Raw genomic sequence first — 27120 nt, forward strand, 5'->3', positions numbered from 1 at the left:
GGGCGGGGGGGGACACGAGCTGCAGCCCGGGCGAGCCGCCGCGTCGGGGAGGGGAAGGAGGCGGTGCGGGGCTGGCAGCACAACCGGCTGGGGCTGAGTCACAGCAGGGCAGGGCAGGGCGGGTTGGGGCAGCCCCGGGGCGCTGCCGCGGGGATGGGGCCTCCCTCACCACCCCAAATAGAATGGGCTGACACCTCCCCCCACAACCGAGGTGACTCTGCCCCCGCCCCCCCCCCCAAAAAAAAAGCACTCAGACAGCTCGTACAACCCCCCCACGTTTATTCACCCCCTGCCCGTGTCCCTCCGCAGAGTGCTGCTGTCATGTCCCATCCCGTTCCCCCCCCCCCCCCCCCCGCTGTGGGTCAGAGCGGCATGGGCAGCGCCTCCACGTCCTCCAGGCACTCATCGTAGGCCTCCTGGTACTCCTCGTGGGGCTTGATCAGGATGACACACGTGGGGCGCTTCGAGCCGGCCGCAGCTCCCAGGTCCTGCAGGGGCAGAGCGGGGCCGTGGGGTGTCGGGCAGCCTGCCGGGAGGGAGCCCCAGCACACCCCGACACCCCCCCCCCGGGACACAGGGAAGGCGCCCTGCCCTCCCCCAGACGCCCTGCCATCCCCCAAACGCCCAAACACTCTTTGCATGGGCTGGGCACAAGAACCCTTCTCCCAGCTCATCTCTTCTAGCCCAAACGCTGCGCTGATGCATGCTGCACATGCCTGGCACCTGCCTCACGTACCCTGCTCGTTGCCCATAGCAGGGGAGCCCCAAAGCCCCTGCCCACCACTAAGTTCTAGTCTGAGCAGGGACGGACATCTCTCCATCACCACATCTTGGCCATCGTCTCATTTCCAGGAGCATCCAGGTCCCAGCTCAGAACTAAAAGGAAGAAATCCATCCCAGCTCTGTTCCAGACAGCTCTGGTGCTGCTGTGGGAGCTCTACTGGGACAAACACTCCTGCAGCGAGAGCCTCCTACACCTGAGCTGCCAGGGTCTGTTCCTCTCATGTCCTGGCACGGCACAAGCACTGGGTGCTTCGCTCAGACACCACAGCGGAGCCTCCCCAGGAGAGTTCCTGCCAAGGCCCGGGCCGGCTGCAGCCCACCAGGCTTGGTGTCACAGGGGTGGGTCCCTCCAGGCTGCGCAGCCACCTGCCCTTACCGATTTGGAGGGGACGTACGCATACGGGAGGTTCCTGTCCTCACACATGATGGGGATGTGGCAGTACACATCGATGGGCAGCGTGTCGCCAGCCAGCACCGCGATCCTAAAGGGGAAAACACACGTCAGCGGCCGGCGCTGCACCAGGGCGGCGGGGCCGGGGCTCCACTTACCCCTTCTCGCCCTTGTTGATGAACTTCTGCACTTCCTTCACGCCGCGGCGGATCTGCTTGTGCTTGGCCGCTGCAAGAGAGGCGCAGCGTCAGGGGGCCGCGCGGCCCGGCCCGGCCCGGTCCCGGTCACAGGCCCCAGATCCCAGCCCCACCCCCGGCCCCAGGCCCAGGCCCAGGCCCAGGCCCAGGCCCCCCCGGGCCCGGTCCCAGCCCCGGCCGGACCTTTCCTAATGCACTTGTAGAGCTTCCGCGTCAGCTTGCGGGAGGCGAGAGGCTGCGCGATGGGGTTGAGGTGCCCGAGCTGCTCCCGGTACGACAGCTCCGGGGCCGCCTCCGCCGCCTCCGCCTCCTTCTCACGCGCCATGGCCGCGCGCTGCCGGCGGCCGCTTCCGCTTCCGGGGCACGTGCGGCGCGGCGGCCGCCGGCGGCGCGGCAGCCAATGGGAGCCCGCCCTGGCTGAGCCCGCCCACCGCCCCGGCCAATGGCGAGCGGCGCCCGGCCCCCAGTGAGACCAGTGCGTCCAGTGCCCCCAGTACTGCTGCAGCTCCCAGTGCCTCCAGTGTTCCCGGTGCTCCTCGGGGCAGGGTCCCCAAGGGTCCCCAAGGGTCCCCAGTGCGCCCCCAGTCCTCACAGTGCGCCCCCAGTGCTCCCAGTACCCCCTCAAGTTCCCCCAGTGCTCCCAGTGCCACCAGTACTCCTAGAGCTCTCAGTGCTCCCAGTGCTCCTCAGGGCAGAGCTCCCAGAGCCCCCAGTGCTCCCAGTGCCCCCCAGTCCCCCCAGTGCTCCCAGTAACCCCCAACTTCCCCCAGTGCTCCCCCAGTGCTCCCAGTGTGCCCGGTGCCACCAGTACTCCTAGAGCTCCCAGTGTCTCCAGTGCTCCTTGGGGCAGGGCCTCCAGTGCCCCCAGTGCCCCCCAGTCCACCAAGTGCTCCCTCAGTGCTCCCAGTACTCCCTCAGTTTCCCCAGTGCTCCCCAGTCCCCACAGCACTTCCCCAGTGCTCCCAGTGCCCCATCAGTTTCCCCAGTGCTCCCAGAGCTCCTCAGGGCACGGCCCCCAGTGCCTTCGGTGCTCCCAGTCATCCTAGAGCTCCCAGTGCTCTCACAGTGGCCCCAGTGCTCCCAGCACCCCCAGTGCTCCCAGTGTCCCCAGTGCTCCCAGTGCCCCCAGCGCCTCGTCACCTCCTGCCCAGCCGCAGCCTGTCCTCCGAGCACAGGAGGGCTTCACCCAGCATCTGCATCTGCTCCAGCACCTCCCGCTGCATCTCCAGGGCCATGCGGTGCACGTGGTGGTTGCAGCTGTTGTACATCACCGCGTTCTGGAACATGAGCATCAGGCTGCACTGGAACTGGGCCATGGACTGGATGTGCCCCTTGGACAAGCTTCGCTTTATGCTGGTTAAATCCATGGGCCTACGAAAAATAACACAGCAGGAAAATTAAATGGCAAGCCAGAGTCAGGCTCTGCACGAACGTGCTTGTCCTCATTTCAGCGTGGCCCTGAAAGCACAGCTACTTTCAATCAATATTATTGCTCGGGACAAAGAGGGGGAGCGAGAAATGTTCTTCTAAGGCAGACAAAAGTAAGTTCAGCCAATCTGACACTTGCCACCCAACCAACTTGTCAGGCCATTAGCAGTTGCTTCTAAAAAAATATGAAGTTACGCTCCAGAGAAGGCAACCAGAGCGCTTCTAGTAATTAGTCTTCCTGAAGTCAGCCCAGGTCTGAGTGGAGAAAGAAAAGTTACTAAAATAGGTATCTATTAAAGCCCCTTAAAATCAAATGGTGCCACTAGCAAAAATAGCAGTGCTGATAAGGGGAACATGAAGGAGAATAAATATTACTTCCCTTATTTTGACAGAATGAGAAAATGAATGGCTGCAGAGAGGACAACTGTGACCAGAATAGAATATGATTCAGCTCTGAAAAATGCCCTTAATCTATCTGGGAAATATTCTTATGACCCACTTCTCCACTGAGAGTAAAACATCTGGGGAATGAGCACTGGATGAAGGGAGGACATCGACAGAGGCACCTGCTTCCAACGTGGGGATAACAGGCTGCTGGGCTGCAGAGCCTGAATCCCCCAAGCTCAGGCAGGGAGGGGTTACAGCTGCAGACTGTGCAAGGCCAGCAAAGGGCAGGCACAATGCATATCAGCCCCACAGGCACTGCCATTTCCAGGTCCTGATCACCCGGAGGGAGTTTTCATAAAATAAGTCAGTGGGAGAAGGTGATGACAGTCAAACTCTGCGGAACAGGAGGAAGGAGACAGTCCCAGTGGTGATTTGGAAACCAGAGGCTGACCTCAACCTGTCTTTCCTGTTCCGAGTGCTGGGTGCCAGAGAAGACAAACAGAGAGAAATCAAGCAATGAACAGCTCTTCCACAAACTCACCTCTTCACTACATCCCTGTATCCCGGGGCTTGTTTCTCTGACACTGCCTTCAGGAATGGGCCGCTGTATCTACAAGGACAAGCACAAATGACCTCTGCCTGCTTCGGAGCAGGGGGCCAAAGACAACACCGCAGCACGGGCAACTGCTGGCCTCTCCCTGCTTGCCACAAGGGGCACAGCCTGTTAGCAACTCCCCGTGCTGGGCGGCTGGCACAGCCAGGCAGGGGAGGAGGCTGAGCCCTTGCTGAAGCTGGCCCTGCCAGCTGTGTAGGAAGCAACATTTGGGCTTTGGCACATTCTGCAGAGGAAATAAATATGCAGTGTTCTCTCCGTTTTTACAGCGCCCAGCTGTTCTTCCTGCGAGGACAGCCAGAAGCAAAGCCACGGAGAGACATGGCCGCCTGGGCTGGCTGTCGTGGAGGGAGCACAAGGCCCGTTGGCACGGGAGGTGGCACTCAGGACGGTGCTAACCCAACCCTGTGCCCCACGTACCTGTGACTGGCTATCATCTTCCAGATGGACAGGACGGTTCTTTTGAAGTGCGAATGCTGCATGGGGTTATCCCAACTCAGCTGCATCCTGCGGAAGGAAGGTAGTGCCAGATCACCGTGCTCGAGCCAGAGGAGGAGGCAGCACTTCTGTTAGCACCTACCACATCCAGGTGGGTACAGCCCAGAGATCCTTTTCTGTAGCTACACAAAGCCTCTCAGGGTGACATGGCAGAAGCGTTCTGCATCTGAACGCACAGCCAACCATCAACCGTGCAGGAAGATGCAGCGTGACAGGCAGCTGGCTGACAAGGGCTGAGCTGAGCTGACCAGCATGATCAAGTCAGACAGAAAAGCTCACACTACTCTGACATTGAGAACTTTACTAAGGTGTTTTTTATTCAGATTCCTGTCCCATTAAACCATGGTATTCCTTCGAAAGGCAGCCCAGGTAATCGCACACGTGGCAGAGCCTACCCATAACTGACATGCCTGCCCTTGCCTCAAGGGCGATGGCAATACCTCTCTTAGGAGACGGACTGGACACTGCCTGATAAAGTCTGATGCCCACCCAGCTCATGGCAGACCTAGCTGCCTTGAAGAAACATGAATTTTCTATTTAACCTCTTATTAATCACTACTCTTCTTACTTACGTACAGGATCAATGCCTAAAATGCTGGCAGACCCACAGAAATAGCACAAGTTACCTCCTTCCCTCCTGTTCTCCTTGGACGTAGCACCTTCCTGGAGGTGACCTGTGCCATACGCTTGTTCTCACGTTAGACAAGAAAAACAACTGTTCTGCTTTACTTGCGGGAGGGCAGACTGAACCACTTACAGCTGCATGTTGGCAGGACTTGGGGTGCGCAGCGCGGGGTCTGCAGAGGTGCCATCACTATCATCTCGGTCCTGGGCCTGATGAATCTCCTGTGCACGTAGCTCACCTAAAGCTTGATCTCCAGGTGCCTCTTGAGCCTTGGCCTGAAGAGCAAAGAGGAAAATGGAGATATGGTTAAAATGGCAGCCCATCACCTGATTCCTTCACACAGAAACCAGCCTGCTGCACATCCCCTGACTGCATCCAGACCCAAATGGGAGCTAGTTCTCTCTGTATTAGTCTGGAGGATGATGTTTGACCTTATTCAGATCTTTGTTGTGCTGGCCAGGGCTCCAGTACCAGCTGGGTTTGATCTCCTGGCTCACAACCACCTCTGGCTAACACAAACATTGCGGAGCTGACTGGTGCCCAGAGGTGTGTCTGGTTTCTTTTCTGGGAAGAGTCATGGATGTACAGAGGGCAATCAGGATCTGAGGTAAGACTGCCTCAGGCTTGTTAAACCTCAAGACACAGAAAACAGGATCCCCAAGAGTACAACAGGACTGTTTCCTCAAAAACTCCCACATGAATATGACAGAGAATAGACTCAACCAGGAAGGAGAGTGGTGCTGTTGGTGCAGCGATTTGCTAACAAAACGGAGGGGGAGGTGCAGGGACAGAGGCATTCTGGAGGTCAGAAGTGGGATTATGTACAGGGACACCCAAGAATTCCTCAGCAGGAGATCTGAACCATGGAGCAGACTCTCCAGCAGGAACACGGACACTGGGCTGGGCATGGCTTTGACCACTTGGCAGACCACGAGGGAACTGCTGGGAATAACCCTGCTCAGGCTGCGCAGGTGAACTGCGAGAACCTTGAAAGTAATTTCTGCCTCCAGTGTCTAAGAAACAAATGTGAGCGCAGGACTGAAAAACTGGGCACTGTTCTTCCACTGCTGTGGTGTTACAGCCTGTCCCAGCACCACCTCGCAGGCTGGTGGGAGCCCAGCACCCCCCAGACACAGGACTAGCGCAAACCCAGGCTAAACAGCGCCTGCTTCCAAGACATGACGGTCTCCAGGGGCAGATGGTTACTGCTATTGCATCCACGTGGGCCTGAAACCAGCCAAGCTGCGTGCTGCATAACACAGCAATTAGAACAAACCAAGTATTCCAGTCTTGCCTTAAACCTGAGAGCAGGCTGCCAGCTCTCATGAGTCACCTTTGTGCTGCCAAGGAGCAATGCCTCCAACTCACATCTGAGGGTTTGATCTGTAACGAGCTTCCTGTTCATAAAGATTCATATCCATACATAACAAACATCCATCCTTCCCCTCATATACTTCTTTTGCATTCCACTCCCTGATGTCTCCTCTTCTGTGTCCCCATCTCCCCAGCTGGAACGTGGGACTTCCCCATCTCTTCTAGAGCTGATTTCCTTTACTGCCTCTCATCTCTCATCAGAGGCTCTCCTAGGACCACCTCTCCCCTACCTCTCTTCCCAGGAGGTTTTCTTTCTCGTCTTCTGCCAGGACATGCAGATGACTTTCCTCTGCTCTTGAGACTACTGCCCCTGTGGTCTTTTCCTGGCAGCTTACATCTTCCCCATCACCCCGCTTTCCAGAGCCAGAATAATCCCATGGAGTCTGAGCTGAATCTGTGCAGCTAATGCGGAGAGGTTCCATCAACTGGGTTACCTGCGACACAGAGATACACTGCTTCAAATTGTGAAGGCAAAAGGAAGAATAAATAAGCAGCACAAGTGCTATTTTTGCTTTCACTCACGAACGTCTTTCCATTTTTAGGAATCCTTGCAAAATCTTCTGATGAAGCCCTGTGTTGTTATTACAAGTGTCAGTTCGCTGACATCTCTGTGCTTTAGGGTGAGCTGTGTTTTGGCAAAGCAGCTGCCTGGCTGCAGTGCCAGCTTTAAATGGGAGCAAGGGCTAGGCTTGGAACAGGGAGCAAGTTAACTCAGGGCATCTACACCTCCCCCAGAATATTTCTGTGTGCCAGGATGGTGGAGGCACTGAAAACTAGTATTTCAGGAAGGCCTAAGCTATGCAGCCCACTTTCCTGTCATCCAAACAGCCCTACCTCTGAGAAGAACTGGAGAAGACTTTCATCTTCACATTGCCTCTCTGCTTTTGGGTAGTCTTCGCTATCATCCTCCCAGAGAGGATCACTGAACTTCAGCCTGTGGTCTACCTCTTGGCTGCTCTCCTCCAGCTTCCCCAAGGCCACCTCTTCGGTATTCCTCCAGCTCCCCAGTTCCAGATCCAAGCTTGAATCCCAGCTGAGAACTGACTGGAAGTCGCTGTTCTTCTCTGAGTCGCTGGGAGACTCCGTCTCAGACCCGCACCACAGCCAGGAATGGCCCATCTGCAAACAAACACAGAGACACAGCAATTTCTTTGTACCCTGCTCCAGAACTGCAAAGCCCACTTCATCTCCTGACCTGCTCAGAGAGCCAAAACATGGCAAGGACTCTGTGAGGTGAGCAACCTGCTCCTGAGCCCAAAATTCATGGCATACGGCAGAGCTGTAGCTGTGCAGCCGCACCAACTACCATTTCAGAGCAACCGAATTTCCATTTTCCAGTGCTTTCCCCGTGCTCGCCCCTTGCCTGGCAGCAGAGTGGGTACTCTGCTCAGGGGATACTGAGCTGGTTTGGAGCACGTGGCTGTGTCTGATGGCACCGTTAGGTACTGAAGGCAGCGAGCAGCAAGCTCAAAACCACATCATGCTGGGGCCAGGAGCTGTTGACCGCTGGGGACAACCTGTGACTCCAAGGGCAGCTCACTGAGATTCCCTTTGCCGCCCCTTTTGCTGGTACATTGGAAACAACTTCTTACAGACACTGCAGGAACCTGGGTTGGAAGTGACAGAGGTAATTTAATTGGGTGGCAGTATCTTGTGTGCCTGAGCCAGGAGCACTGCAGTGATGCACACTCAGAGGCTCACAGGGGACAGCTCCGCACACACGTCAGAAAATAAGAGTTAGCGTTCTCTTAAGATGGAAGAAACCACTCGTTTCACCTCTGCTTGTTAGTCTAAGTTTCTTCTGCTGCACGAGTCCCCTGCAATTCCTCTAAAGTCTGGGAAATCGCTTGCAGGATCACCATAACAACAGCAAAGGGCTGTTAGAAAAATCTGCATCTTGCTACTGAACTACGTGCTGCACCTATGGAGAGTTCTGTGCATTCATTAAAAATGTCTTTAGAGTTTTCAGTTAATTACGTACAACCTCATTTTTCCAGGGCTTTGCACAAACGCATTTCTCACTGACTTCCCTTTGCCTTCTCAGGACTGCCACCACAGCAGCAAACACAGCCTGCAGTGCCTAACTGGGAGAATAAAGAATCCGCCGGCTTTGGGATGGCAAAACTCGTTTGCTTCTTTTATAAACATCCAGGCAGAGCCAGGACCTCGCAGGCCTCCCTTCTAAAGCCTCTTCCAAAGTTAACTTTAGCGGAAGCGAATAAAATTTGATGAGGCAGGAGATAATGCTGCCTGCTCTGGGCTTCCAGCTAAAGGAGTCGGGCAGACTGATCCCATCGGAGGAGTAACTGTGCCTAGAGCACTTCTCTGCACAATCAGCAGAGCTGGTTGCACACGCACAACCAGTCACCGCAGCTCAGCTGAGGAGCAAAAGCCTTAGGCTAGGGTAATCCCATCGCTTGTGATCATCTTTCTGTACTCCAGCGCAGAGGGATCGGCATTTTAAAATCAGGAGGCCCAGGTAACGTGGGCATAAGCGCCGATTAAAAGGGGCTTTGACCTTACGTTCGGTTTTACTAAATCCTGGAAGGCTCGAGATGTCAGAGAGCAGAGCAGCAGAAATACTGTAAGACAAGTGGGCTGAGCGAAGTAATTACAGCCTGCTTAGTTCCACACCGATTCTGTACGAAAAATAAGGGATGAGAAGGGACTCAATTTAACTTTTAATTAAGATCTTCCTTGCAGACTTTACGTAAGTTGCCAACAGGGAATCATTATTAAATGGGAAAGTTTTAGTTCACTTTGCAGAGATCAGATACTGCACAACTCCTGCTGATACAAGAAAAAGCTGTTAGAAATAAAGGCGACAGCCTTTAAAAGGAATTTACATGTCAAAACAAGGAAAATGATAAAAGCCCGAACTTTGGCAAATGAAATGTAGAATCCACAATGAAGCAGGCAGAAAAAGAAAAAAAAAAAGATCAATTTGCTAAAGACATAAAAGCAAGTAACAACAACAAACCTCGTCAAAAACATCAGAAGCAGCGAGCTGCCAGCTGATCAGTGGGGATGACGCACCACCAGTGCCAAACATCTCAGGGGAAAACAGGGCCAGTTGGAAAAACCAAATTAATCATCATTACCAGCAGCTGCCACAGAGGAGGACAGCAAAGTCAGAGAGACTTTCTCTTGGGACGGGTCCGAGGGACTGTTTGTGATTAAAGTGTCAACAGGGGAGGTTTTAGAGCAATTTGGGGGAGGCAGTAAGCCTTGGAACTACTTGGCATTCACTCATGAGTCCCTAAGAGGCTTAAACATAACATGACCAAACCTCTGCTGTGCAACCTGTCATTTAAATCAGCCATAGCACATGAAACACAAGTGGGCAATTGTTATTTCTGTCTGTGGAAAGGTGTACGGTGGGAGATGCAGCACAGTGAGCCCGAGCTCCAAACTAGACAGATTAGTACAAAACATTACAAAGAACGGAATTAGGAGTTGGAGCGTGAGATGGTGAATTTGGAGAGGCAACAGGGCTCTGAAGAGGAAACCAGTATCTTAAGAGTTCTGAAGATCTTAAATAACATCATTGCAGACTATTGACATGTCACAGGGCAAGAGAAAAGGCTCTTTGAGGGAAAAAATACCTGGTTCAGAGAAGAAACCAAGGGTAGGAATGAACAGCAACACTTTCCATAAAAAAACAATCTACTAGTGGGCATAATAAAGGTCCTCCCATATGCTGCAACTTCAGTTGTTCAACACAAATCAGCAGAGGCGTTACACCAACACTCTTAGTGGCCAGCAGTGAAAGGAGGTGGTGGTGACAAGTTGCACATAAATGTTTACTCCGTGAGGGCGGTAAGTGCTGAAACAAGTTGTCCAGAAAGGTTATGAAATCTCCATCCCTGCAGATTTTCAAAACTTGACTAGGCAAGACCCTAAGCAAGCTGATCTGCCTTCCAAGCTGGCCATGCACAGGGCAGCAGGTTGGACGAGCTGATTCTCAGAGATCCTTTCCAACTTAAACGAGTCCACAAAATACCAGAAAGCAAAGAACCCTGTAACTTTTTGTGCCACGAGCTTAACAACCTGTAATTTCTGGAGACTGAGGCCCACAAAATTTCAAATCAGAAATTTGTTTCCAAGTTCAGCAGCGAAGGACATTTAACCAGTAAGCAAACCTAAAGACTCCACATTTCTAGCATCAAATACAAAGCGACTCTTGGTGGAAATAAACCTTACCTTTACCAAACAGGGGATGCAACACAGTGGGCACCACAAACTTCAGCATTAAACTTATGAAAACCAACAGCTCTTACTAGATAAGGTAACAGTCCCTCTGTAGTAATTGCAATGACTGATTCTTGCAACTGGTGTGACAGAATGCTGAGCCCTGTACATGCTGCACAACAAAAGGTGTAGACAACCCCCAGCTGCTGCAAGTATCACAAAGGATCATTTTTTTTGTTCTTTTCTCATGGAAGGATACACAGGCAGAAAATGCACAAGTTCACAGGTCATATTAGCAGAAAAAAAAAATCAGGTAACTTGAAAGTTGTCAGAGGAAGCTTAAAACTCAGTCATCCAGGTTGCTGAGGAAAAGAACTGTTAACATCCAGCCAAGAGAACCGGTTCAAAACTTCTGCTGTGAAACCAGATACAGACATGCCTACAGCAGCTGGAATCAGATTTTCACGCTAACTAGCTTACCCCTTTCAAATCTCTGGGGAAAAACGTGGTACATTCAACACAATGTTCTGTTAAGGAAAGCTGCAGTGAGACTGTAGTACTTAACTTTCCGTGGTTAAGATGTCCTGTTTCATAACAACACTGCCATATCCTTACACACACACTCACAGAGGGAACATTCCCCTCCATCCAAGCACCGTGCAGCATTCTAATGATTAATGCATTGTCTCCGATGTCAAAGACCTGCAGTGCTTGTGTGCTCCAACGGGTAACTGGAAGTGCGTTGCATTTGCAGGTGTTCAAGGCGTGTATGCACACTTGTACACAAGCAGGGTTCCTCCCTGCAGAGAGCCATGATGCTCAGTACACTGCACACCGTACACCGGGTTTGTTTTTCCCCAGACTTTAATATACATACACATTTACACATCACTAGTAAAAATCTGTACACTTCACATTACAGTACATACGAGCCACCAGTTGCTAGCTAACACCAGAACACTGATGAAGCCCAAGACGACTGCCCTAGAACAGGCAGGGGGGCTAGTCTTCCCCTCCGAGGAAGTTTCTTTGGGTTACACATTCTGATGAGAAATTGCTTCCCAGAGTGTCAAGCCAAGAAGGTGGAACAGGTCCCAGAAATAGACCTGCAGCTTTTCTTCCTCCTCCAACAGCTTTAACAGCATCTTGCTTGCACTCCAGCTCCGGATGCCAGGTGCTGGGTTTTCTTATCTGTCTGCAGCATCATTTCTTCATCTTCATGTCTGCCTCGATGGCACAGCGACGCCCTCTGGTGCCTCCATCCTAGTCACAAGGCAAACAAAAGGACTGGCATTAGCAGAAATGAGTTATGCAACCCTAAACACAAAACACTTCCTCCAGCACATAGTGGTAAGGAATTGTGCATCTAGTAATAATACTTTTCATGCCTTCTGAACAGGAGAAAGGGAAGCTCTGACAGGAAGGCCTGGGGAGGCCTGTCTGCAGACCTACCTAAAGTTCACTCTGGACACAGCACAGGTGCTGGGATTTGCAGCATCTCTGTGCATTGCTGGCAGCCAGGAGAGACAGGCAACAAGGCTCTCACCCAAACAGATGCTTTTGGAGCCTGCACATTGCAGGCTTTCTCCTAAGTGACAGTTTCTAGCTTGGCTCTTAAGATGGAAAGAGGAAACTGCTGACTAACCTACCTTATCAGCTGCTGATCCCTATGGGAAGTGCTCCTCCAGTTGAGTGACCCTGGCACTAGCTCCCTAGCTTCTCCGCACAGCTCCTTTCCATGAGTAGAAGGCGAGCTGAGAGCTTCCTTTGATCCGCTGCCCTCTCCCTCTGGCTGACATGCTGACTCTCCCGGAGTACTCCTCTGTCTTTAGATATATGCGAGAGAAAAAAAAAAACTCTCCATCTTCCTCCCCTCTCTCCTCCCCGCAACTCAAAGACTTGGGGTTTCCCAGAGGGAATACTTTCCAAACACTTCCAGATCACCAGAGGCACAGAGCAAGGTATTTCTGTGGAGTTATCTTATTTGCTTTCTGGACCACGAATGATAAAGGAGTACACAGCTGACTCCCCACTTTCCCCAGACCCTTTGTACTGTCTTGAATGTGAAGAAGGGGCAGCTGTGTAAGCATGAGAGATGTCAGAACTACAGCACTGCACCACTTGGCGTGTCTTCCCACTTACATGGAAAGAAAGCAGGAGAGCAGTTGTGGAAAAAAGCAAAGGCAGATGACAAAACAAGAACGCTTGGAACCAGCAGAAAGACTGAAGCCCCACCCACTCACCCACGCTGAGAGGAAGGGACTAAGATGTTTCTTCTCTAGTGATCATGGTTGTACAGCCCCTATGTTAAACACACATTGCTGCGACGCTAAGGATGCTGTGACAGTGCAGTGATCACCCAGACAAGGAGCAGAGCACGCTGCCAGCAGTACTTGCTAGCGCCTTTCAATACTTACAAAGAGAGAGAGAAGGAAGGCAGGAGAGCCCATTGGGACACTGTCCTGTTAAAAGGCCAAAACAGAAGCACTCATCAGATAGGGAAATGCACACACCACATAGAAGCAATAAGCCCACACACGAGCATAGAGAAACATCTGCCCCATTCCCCTTCCTGCACGGCTTCAGTCTTATGCAGCAGGAACATATAAATGCACAAAAGAGGGATATGGCGAGAGTAAGAATGCTAAGAAAGGGATATTCCCTCCTCAACCATAGCAATGCCTGGACTACCAAACAATTGCTGCACTGTGCAATCAGCCATGCTCGCCATGAGAACAAAGCAGGTAGCCCTTGCTGTTACAATGTTATGTATGCCAGCTGAGAGCATGTGAGGTCATGTAACCAAGTCTGGATGCATCTTTACAGAAGAAAAAAAAATAAAAATCTGCACTGCTATTAGTTCAGATCAGCGTGGAAGTCAAAGGTTCCATGGTGTGTTTTAAACAGCAAACCAGACTGGAGCAATTCCCTGGTTCTAGGAACCTGGCTTGGAAGTGAAGAACATGGCAGAGGCTGGTCTTCCAGATCTCTACATTTCCACCTTCCTGCCATATCACACTTCTTCCGATAGTCTACTCATTTCCCTACAGTTTTAATATATTTGTTTTTAAAATCAGGGAACAAACATAGGGGTCACAGGAGTAACTCATGATTCTCAGACCTGCCTCTGGGATGACACACAGCTCCAGAGCTGAAATCTAATCAGTGGACACATTTAAAGAAAAATACTGTTTGTTCACATGAAGATGTTGAAGTTATTTTGATCTCAAAAAAACATTCTGCACATCTTTGTTATGGGAACTTTTTGCAGTATCTTGAGACTCTCCAAAAGATACCAACTGCCCTTCTGCAGGGTGCAGCATTCTCACCTTCTCCGAAGCGTCTTGCTTGCGAGTGGAGTCTCGCCCACGCAGGCTCTTTGCACTGATCCCTGACTCTGATGTTTGCATGATCAGTTGCGTGGCCAGAAATTGCTGCAGGAAAACCACACTCTGTTAAGATTCTCAAGCAAAACAAGCTCAGCTAGTGCTTGTCACTTAACTATCAAAAACCACAGGGCTGGGAATGATTGGGTCAGAGGCAGTTTCAGTTCCTGGTTTGCTGCTCAGAGTAAGTTCCCCAATTTACCTCAGAAGCCACAAGTCTGGAGGGACTATAAAAATCCATTGCAAACTGTGTTAGCCCTGGCTGTTGGGACATTCCACTTCGTAAGAAATTTTAAATAACACATATTCACAGGCCAGTTTCATATATACTTTAAGCCAGCACAGCCACCAAAAGAAGCAATTGCGTCCCCTGTCATTCACTGATCTTGTTGCTTGTTTCTGTTCCTGAACCACGCCCTGCTTCTTGCTGGCCTAAGCATATGTACATCCCCTGAAGGAAATTAGATTTGAAATTGGTCTGGGCTGAACCTAACCGACATTTTGCTGTGTTAGTTTTAACCTATCCACAATCCAGCTCACCACAAACACCTAGCACAAGAGAGATGCAGGAAAAACGGTGCTACTTCATTCAAAGACACTGTGAGTGAAAGTGTGGTCTTACATCCAGAAGTGTTTCCTATACCTGCGGACCAAGGCAGATGCTCTGTTCTGCACTGCTCCTGGTCTCAGCTCAGTACTTTACCTGGATCTGCTCCAGGACATCTCGCTGCATCTCCACAGCCATGTGGTACACATCGTGGTCTGAGCTGTTGTACATAACTGCATTTTGAAACATCAGCATAATATCACGCTGGAATTCAGCTGTGGTTCGTATCAGCCCATTCTCAATGTTCTTTTTGATTGTAGATAAATCCATTGGCCTACGAAAGAAATGCATTCAGCATAGCAACAGACATACCTACCTCTTTCCCCTCTCATTTGCAAGCAGCCTCGGGTCTGTGACATGTCTAATTAGACAATCTATTTAATTGGCAGAATATCTTCTCCCCCACATAGGCTGTGTTCCTGAGTTCCAAGGCCTCAAATCAGGAGACACAAGCTGTCCAGCAGTTACCATAAATGGTGACAATACACAACAGATGCCTTGAGAGACATTTGCCTTCTCCAGGCATCACTGAAGAAGATAATAGGGAACTAGAGTTGCAGCCACTGAACTGTTTACAGAGATTTCTGAGGCTAGCAGTGAGTTCTGCTAACTCTCCCAGAAAAGTCCACTGTCTGAGACAGTAGAAGAGCTCATCAAAGTCTTTGGAGTCTCAAAGATTAAACCCTACCCCTAGACAGAAACTGAGAGAACCTGATGATAGTCACATACTACCTTACTGACAAAAAATGTTCTGTGCAAGTCACCTTACTTCATTCAAGGACAGGGCTGGGTAAAGACTTGTGTCTATTACTGAAGATTTGAAGATGACTCTTTTCTTAGGGAAATCTGTTTCTGACTGGAAGATGCCAGAAGAAAAGTATTTTCCAAGTCTTGCAGTTTGAATTACAGATGAAGACTAGACCTTCCTGCCTGAAATTCCTACACAAATATACCAGAGATCTAACGACATGAGACTGCCGAGACTCACCTTTGCACAATACTGTGGTAGCCTGGTGCTATATCATCAGTCACAGGCTGGAGGAAGACATTAGCATACCTGCAGAGAGAAGGAATCTACTGAATGCCCTATCCTTGCTGATAAAGGAACAATCCTCAAATATTTGTTTCATGCTGTCATGTTTGTCTGCCATCAGTAACAATTTGATTCATCATCTCCCCGTAACAAGGCAGGTAAGCCTCAGAGGTGGGAGAGTACGGGCTTGTCTGGGATTATTTACTTCCTTCTGCCAATTCTCAAGACATTAAACTCACCTGTGATTAGCTGCTGCTCTCCAAACTAGCATGATGGCTTTCTTCCAGATCTTCTGGGCCTGTATTGCTTCCTGATCCTCACTGCACACTGAGCTGAGAAAAAAAAAAAGAGTAAGACCTCCATCGTAAGTCTCCATACTGCCTTGGAGCAGAAACTTTAGTTTATTTTGCCTTTGCTGTGCCTACACTAACCCCTGCCAGAGACAGAAATAAAAAAAGGGACCTGGTACTATGGCACTGTCTGCACACCACACTTGTGAGTAAGGAGAATCTAGTGCCAGACAAATCATCAAATTCCCCCTTTGGACTCACTCTGTCAGCAAAACAGACATGAGAATCCTATGTTCCCTCCATAAAACAGCCTGGGATTTGCACCTGCATGGCTGAGACTTTCACAGATACTCACAACTGCGAGGAGGCCGGGCTGCTGGGGATGGAGTCGGCTAGCGTGTGCGACTGTAAAGGTGCATTATGGACACTGAAGCCATCGTCGCTCTCACTCACAGGGGGTTCGTTATCCATCTCTGACAGATATCCCTCACCCTGATCTTCTTCTTTGGGCTCCTCCAAACTGGCGGCCTCACTGGCACCATCCTCATCATCCTCTTCACCCTGCCCATCCTGAAACACAGAGTTCATGAGTCTACACAGCCAACTATAGCAGCAACTCAGAGCCTCCAAAGAAACTATAGTTCAGAAAGTAAAGTGATTTTCTTACTACAGACAACCTCATCTACAGGCACGTCCAGAAAATTCTGGTCACTATCCTGCCCTGCCTCCCACCACCCTAACATAAACACAGGAACATTTATACCTGGCTGAACAGGGCCTGAAGCAATCTCCCCTTTAGCTCCCGACCTCACACTGACGACTTCCCAGTGCAGAAAGCTGAAGCAGGCTTTGACTTTCAGCAGATAGGAGCCAGAAAGCAAGAATGAACCCCAAAGCACCCAGGATGAGTACAACCAATTCAGAATTACCTTCATCTGACTCCTAAACAGGGCTCGGGCTTCCTCCTTCATTGAGTCTGTAGAAGGAAGAAAAGCAGAAAGGTTATGATTCTCCAAAGCAGTCTTTCCTACAAAAGCTCCTGTACCAAAGCCTACTGTCCTGCAGTAATTACCACTATTCCTACACATATCTTGTTTTCTCCCTCCTCCCCAAAACACCTGAACCAGATCACTGACATCTATCCAGCTAATAATGTTGCATGTAAAAGATTTCCTAGCTGAATTAAGTTACCTGACAGCTCAAATTTGTGCTGAACATCAGCCTGTGAGGAGTCTTCACTCACATTTGGGACTTGTGGAGGGGATGAATCATCATCAGGTGGGGTCTGGAGGGAAGAGAAATGCACAAATCTAGATGTTTGTGTCAGCTTACTTCAGTGAAGGTGTGGGCACATCTCACTCACCCTAACCTAACTCAAGGCAATGAGGTTCACTGAGCACCTTCCCAACAGCAATTCTGCACATGGGTGGTGGGAGAAGGCACTGCCTGAAGCAGAGAGCTCCCCTGCAGATCGAACAGATCAGCAGCATGACTCCCAAGGGAACAGCCAGCCACATTCATGGAAGGGTCACCTTCAGCCCAGCAGTCACCCTTCCTCTAAACTTTCCTGCCTGCCACAACTGCTCCTTTCCTTCCCCACACCAGTTCCAGGCAGCCTCTGCTCACATACCTCTGTCTTCACCGTGCTGTGCATCGTGTCTTCTCCCTTGGTCGATTCTATCTCAATTTCAGAACTCTCTCCTGCTGCCACAGCTGCTCTTTGATCCTCTTCTATCTCTTGACTCCTTAGCTCTGGTGTTTCTGTCACTCTTGCAGTTGCCGGTATGGTTTCCTCAGCGCCCAGCTGATTCTGCTCCTGCTCTGCAGGTTCTGTCTTTATTTCTGATCCCAGCTCTCCAATGCCCATTAGCTCTCGAATTCCCTTTGCCTCCGGCTCCTCACACTCCAGTCTCTCCTGCTTCACAGTCACAGACACTTGGGGTATCTGGGCCTGTTTCTCGTGCTCCTGACGAATTGGGTGTTCCCACGGGCCAGGCAGGGCCTGAGGGTCATCAGTATCTTCGCAAAAAGAAGACAGAGCAGCTTCAACAACTGCTGCATCCAGGACTTCGGGGTTGTCGTCTACCTTTATTGTCAAAACAAACAAAGAGAAGTGCAGGCCAAGATCAGAAAGAGGGATTAAAAAAAATAAATCAATGTTATTCGGTAACAAGCCAATTCTGGAAAATTTGGTGTAGTGGCTTTACAAAATCACCTTTAGCAGCCAGACTCCCATCACTCCCTGTGGAGTTTCAGTTGCAGAAACTTGGTGCTCATGGAAAGCATGCTGCAAGCAGCGCTCACTTGTCTGCCAGGTCTGTGACCCAAACCCTACCCAACATGAGGAAGAAATTTCTTTCTGTACTGTGAGTGAAGCACCAGGCTAATTGTGGTGGGCTACCAGCAGTAGTGCCATATGGTCATTTCCTATTGACCTGGACAAGGACTGTGAAAATGAGCGATTTGCAATAGTTATTTCTTCCTCGTTTAAACTTATTAAATTGGCAAGCAGTAATCACTTGAGATTAACCTAACTTGATGAGGAGCAAAAGCTACTGGCCCTCTATTTTGCCTCTTTACCTTGTCCTCAATGATGGCTATGATATTTCCAACAGTATCAAAGTCCAGCTCTTCCCCTGTATAGGACACCGCAATATCCATCTTCTCAGCCAAATCCAGGTCTTCTTTCCCATCCATGCAGTGATCTTTGGAAGAGCCTGCAGCGCTGCCAGCCGCAGAACCCAGGCACTCTTTCTTGATGGAGTCAATGATCATGGATATTTCGCTGCTGTCCATGGACACCGTCACTGTATGGGAATCAGACACTGCCTCCATGGAAACACAGGCTTCGGGCTGGCTCACTGCGCAAGGATGAGCATGACAATCATAAGCAAATACCACAGTGGTTAAGACCAAGCACCAACTGCAAGCATCCCAGCTCCACCCACAACAGCATGACTTAGAAAAATAAAAGACAAATATGGGTGACATGTTTGCTTTCCCACGGTAGAGACAAAGTGAGATTCCAGGCCTTGAATCAGCCCTTGAATCACAATCCATCAACATACCACCAGCACCCCCACCCAGCATATCCAATTTAAATCCCATCTTCACCATCTGTTTACTCGAGAACTCAGCCGTAACCGTTCTTTCAGAAAGGATGGTGAGTCTGAGGTGATAAAACGCCAGCTTAGAGCTTCCTGGGTGCTGAGCCCAAGGGAAGTTCTGCTTTCCAGCAGTGCATGACCTGTGAGTGCGTAGTTCAGGAACGCACCTGTGGCTACGCTTTCTGGAGCTGCAGCTGGTGGCACAACGGATGGTGCTGACAGCGTGGGCATCATGACAATTGTTGCCTGCGACACAGGCTCTACTGGGGGTGGCAGGAGCTTAGCTGGAGGTTCGCTGGCAACAGCGGAGAAGGAAGCAAGAGGTGAGGTGAACTGCGCAGGACCAGCTTCTAAAAGCCGGGAAAGCGTAGGAGCACCTAACAGAGAGTAGAAGGGAAAAGCACATGAGCAAGAAGCAGCCAACACCGACGTCCACAAAGCCAGCGCTGGGCTCTTCAATGTCTGCTGGCTTCCTCTGGGAAAGTACCTAGAAATGGTCCCAAAAGCTATACGGAGAACCTGCACCAAAAATGCATGACTCTCTGGGGTGTGCGGTCTCAGACAGGATCATGCAGACTCTGGGACAGTGCCCAACGTAAGGGCCAGACAGGCTAAGCCACACATGCAGAGAGACACCCTCCCGAAGGCTCATTCCAATATAATTACAGGAAATCTGGAAACCAGTGCTGAGACAGCCACACAAAGTAAGCCAAGACAAACAATCATGACAGGGGTGGAAGGGAGCAGAAGGAATCTCTTTGCAGGTCTTTCCTAAAGACTGCCTTTTCTATCAGAGGTCGCCACTCAGCTGTATCTTCCAGTCTGAATTTACTGAACCGCCTTGACCAAAGTAACTGGTCTTGGAGAACAGAGATGCGTAAGGAAAGTGAGATTATTCATTTAGAATTATATATGAATGGTGTAAAACCTCAGTTAGAGGCAACATGACTAACCCTTTGTTAGTGTGAGCTGAGAAGAAACTTCATCTTAGGCAGGATGTTGTGAGAAGGTCCAGTGCAGAGACTCTGCACTGTTCCCTCTCACCCCGCCTATGGAACTTACTCCAGAACTCACAATCTACTGCAGTCTAATCCTCAACACACCCCTGAGCTAAAGCAAATGAGACAAATGAGGTCTTCAGGTTCACAGGGAACTGAAATTTAGGCAGATTAAGAATGAGACAATAGACCCAATTTTCCCCAGCTCCCCGTCAACTAGGCACCAAAATGCCCGGTATCAGCCAGTGTCAAACCCAGAAAACTAGACTGGATGGACCAGGGCCAAACCAAATCAGTTTCAGTCATTTTAGATCAAGGCACTTTTCTTTCTCCTGTGAGAATTAGAGTCTTCTTAGTAAAAAGAAAGGGGAAAGGGACAGGGATAACAGAAATAGCAACAGAATTCATAAAGAAGCCCCCAAACCAGCCAGGGTAGATGTCCTTCATCTCTCTCCAAAGAGAAATCATAAAGCAGTCTGTGAAATTACGCCACGTAACTGTAAAATTGCTAAAGCCTCGAGTACTTCTGAGGGAAGAACTGTACAGGGAGAGTCCTTGGGAGTTACCTGAAGCAGCAGGAGATGCAGGGACAGCACCAGGTGCCGACTGCATTTCCCCACTGTGCAGCACTGGGAGGACGCTTCCTACCTCCAGCAGGACTCCCGAGCTGTTCATGTGACCAGAAGCTACTGCCATTTCGTTTTCACCAACCTGCCAAAGGAAGACACAACTGAAGTTCCTGGAGATACGATCACATCAGTGATTTTCTGCCAGATATGCTCCTTCATGAATTTGTCCGTCACTCACTGTCTCGGCATTTCTTTTTTGCTTTTTGTACAGTCTAGTCCCTGCCTGAAGCCCCTTATGAAAGTGCAAGTGACAGTCTGAAACTAGTTATTCTTCTCCAGCTACAATACAGCTATGGTGCACGCTTCCTTTAAGTTAAGCCAAATAGAAAATTCACTCTGCCTTAGTTCCTCTGTTCAAAGACCTTACAACCTGTTACAGATACCAGTAGTGTTAGTGTCTCTACCCCTAAAACAGCAAAGAATTTTCCTTTATTTTTAGTTGAGGGAAACTGAAGCATCAAGATGGAGAGTAACTCTGTCAAGGTCACAGTGTAGACCTGTGACAGACCCTGAAGCAGATACAAAACAGCCCTGTCGATACAAAGAAAGCCCAAAGTCTTCCAAAGCCATTTTCTTTTGTTACATCATATCTTATATTGCAGCCTGCAAACACAGAACCCATGGAGCATTTACGCAAACTAACAGAGAAGACCCCAAATATGACTTATTAAAAGAAGGTCAACAGCAATACACCTATTCCATCAGATGAGCACTAACACAGGGAATCAATATCATGCACAGGCTGATGGCTGCAGTTTTCAGAACAGGGCTCTGAACAACGTCAGCGATGGCTGCTCTCCTCAGACTTCCACAGTCACTAACACCACAAGGGTTGATTCATCATCACAGCCATTTTCCTACTGTCTGCAACTAGAAGCCTGAAGCCCTTCAATATTGGTCATAAACTTATTAAAGGACTCCTTATTCCTTTCCTAAGGCCCGTTACAAATACTGAAACACAACTCCCTGCCAGGATGTAAACAAGAACTGTGAGCCCAAAGGAGAACTCAGCAAGAACACCTCCACGGAGACCAACGGGACGATGCCTACTAACATGCACCCGCAGTGAGAGCCATTTCCTCTAGCAAAGCCTGCAATTCCAACTCCTTATGACTGGAGAGAGCCAGTCCTATGTGCTGACTGACACCTGCAGCCCTGCAGCCACAGTACTGTCTGGAAAGAGTCCCACCTCTGTGGCTTCACAGGGGTTACTAAATCTCTCAGATTTCTCTTCTGTTGAGATTCTCACAGAACTGTGTTTTTAAGAAGCCTTTGCGGCTCCCCCTTTTTCAGTGGGAGAGTCTGGAGCGGATTGTTTGTGTGCTTGCATACATGAGCAGAGAGCTCCATACCAGCCTGGGGCTTGTGGGCAGGAGACTGCCCTTCTTCAGCAGCTCTGAGAGCAGAGGGGAAGGAGGCGGAGTTGCTTTTTGTCCTAGCATCTTTTTCTGGGGTGAATCATCAGTGACTGGGGTCATGGGGGCATCCAGGGGAGCAGAGCCTGGAGGGGTGTCAGGGATTCCAATGAAGGAGGCAACTGGGGTGCTGGGCAATGTCCCTGGAGTGACCTGAGAAAGAGAAAAACCACACTGTTCAAAGCCACACTCCAACACACGGACTAGTCCCACTTGCTCCTTCCCCCAAGAGCATTGAGCCAGCACACCACAGCCACCTTCTCCATTCACTCGCTACACCTACTCCAGGCATTTGCTTTTACCCTTTCCCTGCCCTTTAGTGCCAGTTCCCAGGCACACACAGAAGACTTCCTGGCCAACCCACTGAGGCCCCTACACAGCCTTTGATCCAGGCACCTGATGGTCACAGACAGGGAAGAGGACACGTATCTTGAGCAGCACTGTACATCAGCCACACTACAGCACTACCACAACAAAAAGTCTGCAAAACAAGGCAAGGGCTTCTCCCCAGGCTGCTGTTCCATGATGTATGCAGAGCCCGTGTCCCAAGCTGCTCTTCCCCTCTTACCATGGGAAGTATTCTTACCCCCGGGCTGGCCTCATCCACAGCAGGCTGAGACAGATCTCCCAGAGCATAGTCTCCCCCTGGAGAGGTTGAACCTGCAGGGGAGCGAACCATCACACCCGTTAATCTTCGTGGTGGATTCTTAATGGCCTGACGAGCTGGAAGAAAACAGAAAAAAAAAAAGTGGGATTCCACGATTCCATCCACCTTGGACAGTCCCTGAGTTACCTCTGACTTTGTCCTAAAGAACACTAAGAAAACAATTTATATTGTAGGAATTTCGCACATCACACTACACTCAGCTCACAAATAGTACTAGCAAGGGGTAAAGCACTTTAATTTCATATCTTCCTAGCAGTGGGTATTCACCACATCCCACCATGGTAGGTTAGCTCACCAAGTTGCTCCAGAAACTATAAATGGATGAAGCATTCAGAACAAATCCTTCTTCCTCTTGCAGATGCCGTTTCTACAGAATTTGTTTCCTTATCAGAAGCTGCTGTATTCAGCTCTGAAGAGAATACAATCTTTCCCTCCAGTCCCTAGTGTCAAAGAATTCCTCCTGAACAGGTCTTAACAAGATGTAGTACTTCCCATATGTTCTTACAAACATATGCACCTCTCTTTGAGGAGGAGTAAGCACATTTCCAGCTTACCCTGATAAGCAGCATCTGTAGCCTTCCTCTTGACTTCTGCCTCCTCCTCCTCCATTTTTTTCTTTCTGTAAACAGAACCAACTGTCACACAGTGTCCCAATGCCCCTTAGCTTCTCCTCCACAATCAGCTTACTGGCCCCTACCCCTTAATCTCCAGACAACAATGAACCGCCTCTGTGGACTCAGGCTCCATTTCTTTGAAGAGGGAAGCAGAGTCAGAGGCCAGTCAGAGAAAATCACATTTTGCGGATTTCAGTTCCAGATGATTATCAAAATGGAGGAGGCAAGCACGATGTTGCAAGCCAGCACCAAGCTCTTTCTGAGAGCTGCAAAAAATGTTGCACATAAGCTGGTGTCCCGCAGTCTAACTAGGACTACCCTCAGAGGCCAAAGCATCTGCCCAGCTGCCTTATCTGTCTCAGCTCAAAATGCATTGAGCAAAAGTAACACAAACACAAAGCCTAACACAAAGCATCAGGGAACTACAATCTCAGAAGAAAACATAAGGTGGAAATAATTAAATAACGCACATCATAATCTCATTGCACAGCTCCTCCAGTCTGTTATCCATGTGTCCAGCCTGGATCAGCTCTGCATCCTTCTTGAGTTGCCTGTAAGCAGAAAATCTTCTTATGTACTTATCACTGAACAGTATGCACTGAGAAGCTCTTGTTCCATGCATTTTTACACCAAGCATTGCTCCACTTATGCAACCTTTTCAAGACAGGACTCTCAGGTACACCACAGCTTAATGCCTCTGCCACACACCTGTATTTCTCTTGTGTTTCTTTGATAATTTTCTTCAACTCCTCAACTCGTTCTGCAGTCAGTTTCCGCACAATAACATCTTCCACAGTTTCCACCACCTCTCCCTTCTCGCCACGTTTTCTCCTATAGAACGAGAGAAAAACAAAACAGTCATTAAACAGAAAACCCGAGTTCTCCTTCCATACCTGGCTGCTGCCTGTCATTCATACCACACACACAAAACCAACCTCCTCTTCCAATTTCCCTTAAATAATACCGGAAAGCACAGTGTTCAAACAATCTGATCTGAAAAGTTTATCTAAATGTGTCCAGTTAAAGACTTCAGGAGTAGACCAAAGATGGAAGCCCACTACAACTCTCAACCTGAAAAACCCATCATTCAGCTTCAGAGCCACAATAAAACATTTATTTTTCTCAGTAACTCTACGATGTCCTTTGTCCTGCAACTATACTGCTAAAGATCGTTCAGCACTAACATAAATAAACACTACTTTTAAATACCCTACCTTTAATTTCATTTGATGTGAAGTTCCGAAACAAAAGAGACAAGATAAAGAAATACGGAAAGCGTGTTCTAAGAAATATTTTGGGCTTGCTTGCTAGCTGCTCTTCCCATTGAGCCAGCCTTCCACATCTGCCATACTCCAATCCCGTTGTCCACCCAAGCCAGTTATTACAATTAAATTTCATCATTCCTGTACACTCCTCTTGGGGAAGAGCACTACCAAGTGCTTTGCTGTAGGAACTGACAAGTCCACCCAAAACTGCAGACTGCTCTTGCTTCCGACTTTGTACTTACTTAGGGGTCTCTGTAGTCTCCAAGAGCTCTGAATACTGAGATGCACAATGCTAAGAAGAAAAAAAAAAAGTCAGAGGATACCAAAGAATAAGCATCAGCAAATGCCTATCAACAAAACCCACAGGGCACCTCCTCTTTCAGAGGTCTAACACTGTATGAACATATCTGACAGTCTTCTCCACAGTTTTCCCCAAAGCTATAATTTAGTGTTTGTCAAAATGAGGAGACATATTCACTCTCTTACTCTAGCACTGCCCAAGCTGATCTTCAAAACAACGACAAAGGAACAATTTAGAAATCAAAGAAACTAAACATGATTAGAAAAACTGCAGCTGTCTGCGAACATGAACCAAAAATATTTCAATGGAGAAGGTAGCATTATGTCAAGGTTAGGCTCATGCCTTAAGAGAACTAAGAAAATAGTAAGTAACGTTTAAAATAATAATAGTTATATATATAATATACACACACACACATAAAAAGATAAACAGGTTCTGTTTATCTCTTTCTGGCCGTTATCTAACAAAAATCCCAGATGCTCGACCAAACAGCTGGACACACCAAAATACAAGGGCATCCACAAATCCCCATGGCAAAGAATTCCACAGCTCGATTATGTGCCTGGTGCTGCACAGTCTCTTTTGTTTTGCTTTGAACCTGCCTCCTGTTAGTCTTACCTAATAGCCTCTAAATCTTGTATTGGACAGGGTACTGAACAATTAAGACTCATTCATCCTTGCCATGCCACTCCTGACTGTACAGACATCTGTTGTTTCTCTTGTTAGTCATCTCTTCCTTTTGTTGAAAGGTCCCACCTTACTTACTGCTCCCTTACAAGGAAGCTCTTTCAAGTCTCTGATCATCCTTTTCTTTTTCTTTACCTTACCCAACCTTATCCACAGCTCACTTAATCTGATTTGAACAAAATCAGTCTCTTTAAAAATTGATTTTGCTATTTTTTCAAACTTTTTTTTTTTTAACAGCAACAAAAAACTCCAACACCATCTTATGCAGCTGTCTTACACATCCCATCTAGAATTCATTTTCTCCAAGATTCACTTGCCAGTATCTTACCTTTTGGGAAAACCAGTCAGGTGGGCGGCCTGGCTCTGCAAAAGGCTTGATGGCTCTGCTGACTGAGACCCTACAGGAGAGAAATAGTGAGTCACTGCCTACTTTCTAACTGAACCAACATGCTGTGCAAATATGCTGACCTGTCCTGAAGTTCATCACAGAATAATCCCCACAAGCACAATGCATTTGCCATGATGGAGTTTTTTTTAAAGGATTGTTCAAACATAGCCCTTGGGCTCAAAAATATCCGCCTGCTCCTAAACCAACAGCTTCCCTCTATTGCTTTGAAAAGCAACTTTCCAGCTTCTGATGACACCGTTACATTTCCACAAACAAACTTTTCTTTGGTGAGGCAGCAAAACAAAGCTACAAGTGCAGCAGTGATGCAAAGCGATGCTTTGTTAAATGGATTTCTGGACCACAACTCACCTTCCCAATTTATGCACACGCTCTTTGCCCTAACTAACGTAGTTTTATGCGGCAGTTACAAAAGAAGCAAGCAGATTTTCAAGCCCCGTGTCTGATTCCTCCATCATTAACACCTCCGCCTGTGCTGTGAACAGGGAGGCAGAGGCGCTGTGCCCGGGCCCTTACCAGTTCTGGTCGCCGCTGCGCATGACGGAGGAGGCCAGGCAGAGCTTCTCGCGGATGGACCAGGGCTCGGTGGGGCCAGCGCCCAGCAGCTTGTGCTCTGTGGGGAGACAGCCCAGCTCCGCACCCCGCCCGCGGGGCGGAGGCCACGCCCACCCCGCGACCACGCCCACCTCCAGCCCCGCCCACCCCTGCTTAGCCCCGCCCCTCCCTCACTTTAGGCCCCTCCCCTCCCCGTTGCCCCTCACCTCCCCGTTAGCCCCACCCCCTTCCCCACAGCGCCCCTCAGCGTCCCTTAGCCGGCCCCCCGCCGCTCCCCCGCTCCCTCCCAGCCCCCTCCCGCCGCCCCCCCGTCCCCTCCGCCGCCGCCGCCCGCTCCCCGCCGCCCCTCTCGCTGTCCCCCCGCACTCACTTCCCGTCCCCGCCGCCATCTTCCCCTCCCGGCCCGAGCGCGCCGCAGGACGGAGCCGCGCGCAGAGCCCGCCGGGAGGTGTGCGCATGCGCACGCCCTTACCCATCCCACAGCGCGAGGAGCGGCCGCGCGGGCATAGGCCCCGCCCCTTCCTCCTCAACCGCCGGCTCTGATTGGCGGCCTCGCGGGCGCGGGCTCCCATTGGTGGAGCAGGCGGGCGGCGAGGTTTGAAACCGCAGCAGCGGACACCGCGCGGCTCAGAGGAGGGCGGTGGGGCTGAAGGGGTCGTGGTCAGTGCTGCGC

At 49.8% G+C, this 27120-nt stretch overlaps 3 protein-coding genes across 11 annotated transcripts; all 3 read right to left on the minus strand.

Annotated features, from left to right (window-relative positions):
• Positions 1 to 262: 262 nt before the first annotated feature.
• On the minus strand, positions 263 to 1728 carry NHP2 (NHP2 ribonucleoprotein). Its single transcript, XM_083798590.1, has 4 exons — positions 1555 to 1728; positions 1333 to 1402; positions 1160 to 1265; positions 263 to 488 (listed from the first exon to the last, which is right to left on the minus strand). Exons 1-4 carry the CDS (start codon positions 1694 to 1696, stop codon positions 363 to 365), a joined length of 444 nt encoding a protein of 147 aa, XP_083654716.1. The 5' UTR covers positions 1697 to 1728; the 3' UTR covers positions 263 to 362.
• Positions 1729 to 1856: 128 nt separating this feature from the next.
• LOC310881340 (bromodomain-containing protein 8-like) lies at positions 1857 to 11194 on the minus strand. 2 transcript variants are annotated; one of them, XM_083798580.1, is made up of 7 exons: positions 10968 to 11194; positions 7131 to 7415; positions 6527 to 6730; positions 5055 to 5197; positions 4220 to 4306; positions 3728 to 3796; positions 1857 to 2742 (listed from the first exon to the last, which is right to left on the minus strand). In XM_083798580.1, the coding sequence occupies exons 1-7, from the start codon at positions 11151 to 11153 to the stop codon at positions 2508 to 2510; spliced, it is 1209 nt and encodes a 402-aa protein (XP_083654706.1). In that variant the 5' UTR covers positions 11154 to 11194; the 3' UTR covers positions 1857 to 2507. The 2 variants fall into 2 exon arrangements, with proteins under 2 accessions (XP_083654706.1, XP_083654707.1); XM_083798581.1 differs by lacking the exon at positions 6527 to 6730.
• Positions 11195 to 11333: 139 nt separating this feature from the next.
• On the minus strand, positions 11334 to 27031 carry BRD8 (bromodomain containing 8). Of its 8 annotated transcripts, none has more exons than XR_014572309.1 (22): positions 26818 to 27031; positions 26409 to 26505; positions 25815 to 25884; positions 24741 to 24790; positions 23942 to 24064; positions 23704 to 23784; positions 23174 to 23238; positions 22539 to 22675; positions 20475 to 20619; positions 19078 to 19287; positions 18384 to 18664; positions 17434 to 17889; positions 16995 to 17088; positions 16733 to 16779; positions 16159 to 16373; positions 15753 to 15845; positions 15469 to 15537; positions 14577 to 14754; positions 13817 to 13921; positions 12905 to 12949; positions 12137 to 12313; positions 11334 to 11750 (listed from the first exon to the last, which is right to left on the minus strand). XR_014572309.1 is itself a non-coding variant. In XM_083798544.1 (22 exons), the coding sequence occupies exons 1-22, from the start codon at positions 27017 to 27019 to the stop codon at positions 11691 to 11693; spliced, it is 3039 nt and encodes a 1012-aa protein (XP_083654670.1). In that variant the 5' UTR covers positions 27020 to 27031; the 3' UTR covers positions 11334 to 11690. The 8 variants fall into 8 exon arrangements, 5 of the variants coding, with proteins under 5 accessions (XP_083654670.1, XP_083654672.1, XP_083654671.1 ...); XR_014572310.1 differs by lacking the exon at positions 19078 to 19287 and adding an exon at positions 21890 to 22105; XM_083798544.1 differs by lacking the exon at positions 12137 to 12313 and adding an exon at positions 21890 to 22105.
• Between the last annotated feature and the right edge of the window lie 89 nt (positions 27032 to 27120).

Source organism: Anser anser, assembly GCF_964211835.1.
Source record: "Anser anser genome assembly, chromosome: 14".
Taxonomy (NCBI): Eukaryota; Metazoa; Chordata; class Aves; order Anseriformes; family Anatidae; genus Anser; species Anser anser.